Source organism: Pteropus vampyrus, unplaced genomic scaffold (genome assembly GCF_000151845.1).
Source record: "Pteropus vampyrus isolate Shadow unplaced genomic scaffold, Pvam_2.0 Scaffold291, whole genome shotgun sequence".
In the NCBI taxonomy this organism is placed as follows: domain Eukaryota; kingdom Metazoa; phylum Chordata; class Mammalia; order Chiroptera; family Pteropodidae; genus Pteropus; species Pteropus vampyrus.
Genome location: NW_011889072.1, coordinates 781,224 through 783,700, shown reverse-complemented (window position 1 = coordinate 783,700; position 2,477 = coordinate 781,224). Strand labels below are relative to the sequence as shown.

The 2,477-nt window shown below is 62.9% G+C and overlaps 1 protein-coding gene across 1 annotated transcript in view; it reads right to left on the bottom strand.

Annotated features, from left to right (window-relative positions):
* The window catches only part of FARP2 (FERM, ARH/RhoGEF and pleckstrin domain protein 2), a 96,865-nt gene that overhangs the window by 15,651 nt on the left and 78,737 nt on the right, over positions 1-2,477 (bottom strand). The window contains exons 19-20 of the mRNA XM_023521086.1: positions 1,365-1,491; positions 744-833 (exon numbers count right to left, since the gene is read on the bottom strand). Coding sequence (XP_023376854.1) covers positions 744-833; positions 1,365-1,491 — 217 coding nt within the window. The remainder of the gene's footprint in view (positions 1-743; positions 834-1,364; positions 1,492-2,477) is intronic.

Genomic DNA, 2,477 nt, shown 5'->3' with positions numbered 1-2,477 from the left:
GCACTGCTCACGAAGGGGAAGGGTGACAAACGAGCGTGGTAGGGTGAACAGTTTCTGCTCATCAGAGAGGTAAGCATCACGCTGCGCCTGTGACAGCGGGGGTGTGGGCGCGCCCCGACGGACTGCGGCGCAGGCAGAGTGTTCTCAGGGCGGCAGGCCCGCAACCACGGGCGGGGCCGAGCTTGTGACTCTTCATGAGGCGGAGGTGGGAAGGCACAGCAGAAGCCACGCGGGACTCAGAGCGGGGCCTCACAAGGGGTGTGCAGGGAAGGCGCTGGGCGCCGGGCTCACTGCCCGCTCCCCAGCAGAGGTGTCTGGCCATTTTACAGCTGTGAGTGTGTGCGTGAGCGTGTGCGTGTGCGTGTGCGTGTGCGTGTGCGTGTGCATGTGAAATAACTCCTTCCAATGCCACAAAGAACCAAAATAGTCAGCATAAGAGCAAAGAGATACAAGTATAAAATCAAAGAAGTGAAACTCTAGTCTTAAGAGTTGGTGGCTCAGCCCCCATCTGCGCAGCGCCCACCTGGAGTCCTTCACAGGGCCCCCTGGGTAGACACGGTGAGTGGGGCCTTGACCTGCAGGTGCTGGTGGTGACCCCAGGGCCGGGTGCGGGCGGCCCTGGGAGGGCTGTGGGGGAGCCCTGTGAGCTCCAAGACCAATAACCACGACAGGTGGGGACAGAGCAGAGCCCGGCAGGTGCTTTCAGGTAGCGGGCCCGGACCCAGCCGCGCCCCAGCACTCACCAGCATGCCGCGGAGCGGAAGGAGACCCCGGGTCCGGAAGCGGCTGGTCCCCGAGACGCCTCTGCTCGTGTACAGCAGCATGTCTGAGAACTGAGCCGAGAAGCTTTAGATAAATACATTTTAAAAGCAAATAACACAGTTTCGACGTCTTAACTGTCAGTGGTTATCAGATATATTCGGCTTGCGGAGATTTTGGCAAAAAAGGGATTTTGACTTCATACAATTATTTCGACCAGAGACAACTGGCAACCTCAGGGACCGGTGGGCATCGGGGCCCAGCCGCCCCTCATCCAGATGGCTCGGGTCCGTATCTACCGACCAGCCGTGAGGAAGGGGGCTGACAGAGAAAAGCCGGTGGCAGCAGGGGCCCGCTGGGAGAGCCTCGGCTCCCAGAGTCTAAGTGGTGAGCAGGACACTTGGACGTGGCCGCGGCAGGGTGGACACCCTGCGGCCACAGGCACGTGGCTTTCCTATCCTCTGGCCTTTGCTCGTCTGTGGGACAGGAGCCCACAGCTAAGGAGAAGGCAGCCCCGGCTCCCGCCTGGCCGTGAGGCCGCCCGCCCGCCCACCTGCCCGAAGCTGCAGCACAGGCCCCTGGCAGGGCCGCGGCCGCCCACCTACCAGGAAGAACATCCTCTGCTGCAGGCCTTTCTTGGTGAGCTTGTGCAGGCAGCCCTCGCGGATGAACTCCTGCAAGACAGCGACGCGGTCCCTCGGGGTGGGCCCAGGGCCACGCAGCAGATGGCGGCTGGCGGGCAGGCTGGCGTCACTGTCACCGCTTACACTTCTCCGAGCCCCTCTGCAGGAGCCCAGATGCCCACATGCCCTCTGCGCCTTGCACCCTCCTCCCTCCTGCCTGCTCCTTCCGGCCAGCCGGGGCCTGGCTGGGTGCCAGCGAACTCAGTCCCCAGACTGTCTGCTGGGCGGCTGCTGCCGCGTCTCGTCACGGGCCGGCTGCGCCGAGGGCTGTCGTGTAGAGCAAATGGAATGTTCTCATTGAGAAGCTCGTGGGGGCGTCAGCCATGGGGGTGACATCCGAGCTGGACTTTGAGAGGAACTGGGCAGATGCAGCTTGAGTCTGGTTGGGAGGGGGGCACACAGTTCCCTTTGGGGGTTGTGACTAACAAGCAGTATGGCAGCCAGCATCTGCTCAGCACCTACTTCCGCGAGGCACGGGCCGAGCAGCGGACATCGGTCCCCTGGCCACCCCCAGGCCCCTGCGTCCTAGGGACATGGAGCCCAGGCCACATTCCAGCCTTGGCTCCAGAGCCCACTGGACCTGCTCGATGCCACTGCTCTTGCTTATTTGTCCCGTCAGTGACAGTGCCCTGGGGCCACCGGCTATGACACTGTGGGGGCGCTGGGAGGAACGACACGTGTAATGAGAGCCCCACCGCCCTGCAGCAGTGCCACTGCGGAGCCCTGCGGTCAGTCGACGAGCGACAGGAGGTGAAGGGGTCCTGGCCCGGAAGGCCCAGCCCAGGAGCGGAGCCTCCCGGACATCCCAGTCCTCGTTCCTCCCTTGGGACACGTGGCCCCACGTTCCCAGTGCCGTCTAAGAGGCCGGCATAGAAACAGTGCACTCGGCCACGCTCCACTACACGTACGTCTGTGTCGAGACAGGAGACGTCCCCACGCACCCCTCAGAACGTTTTCTTATGTCGACAGTGCTGAGCCAAAGCAAAAGGCATCGGTGACAGAAGGTACGCAGCCCAGCAGAGGTATACTAACACG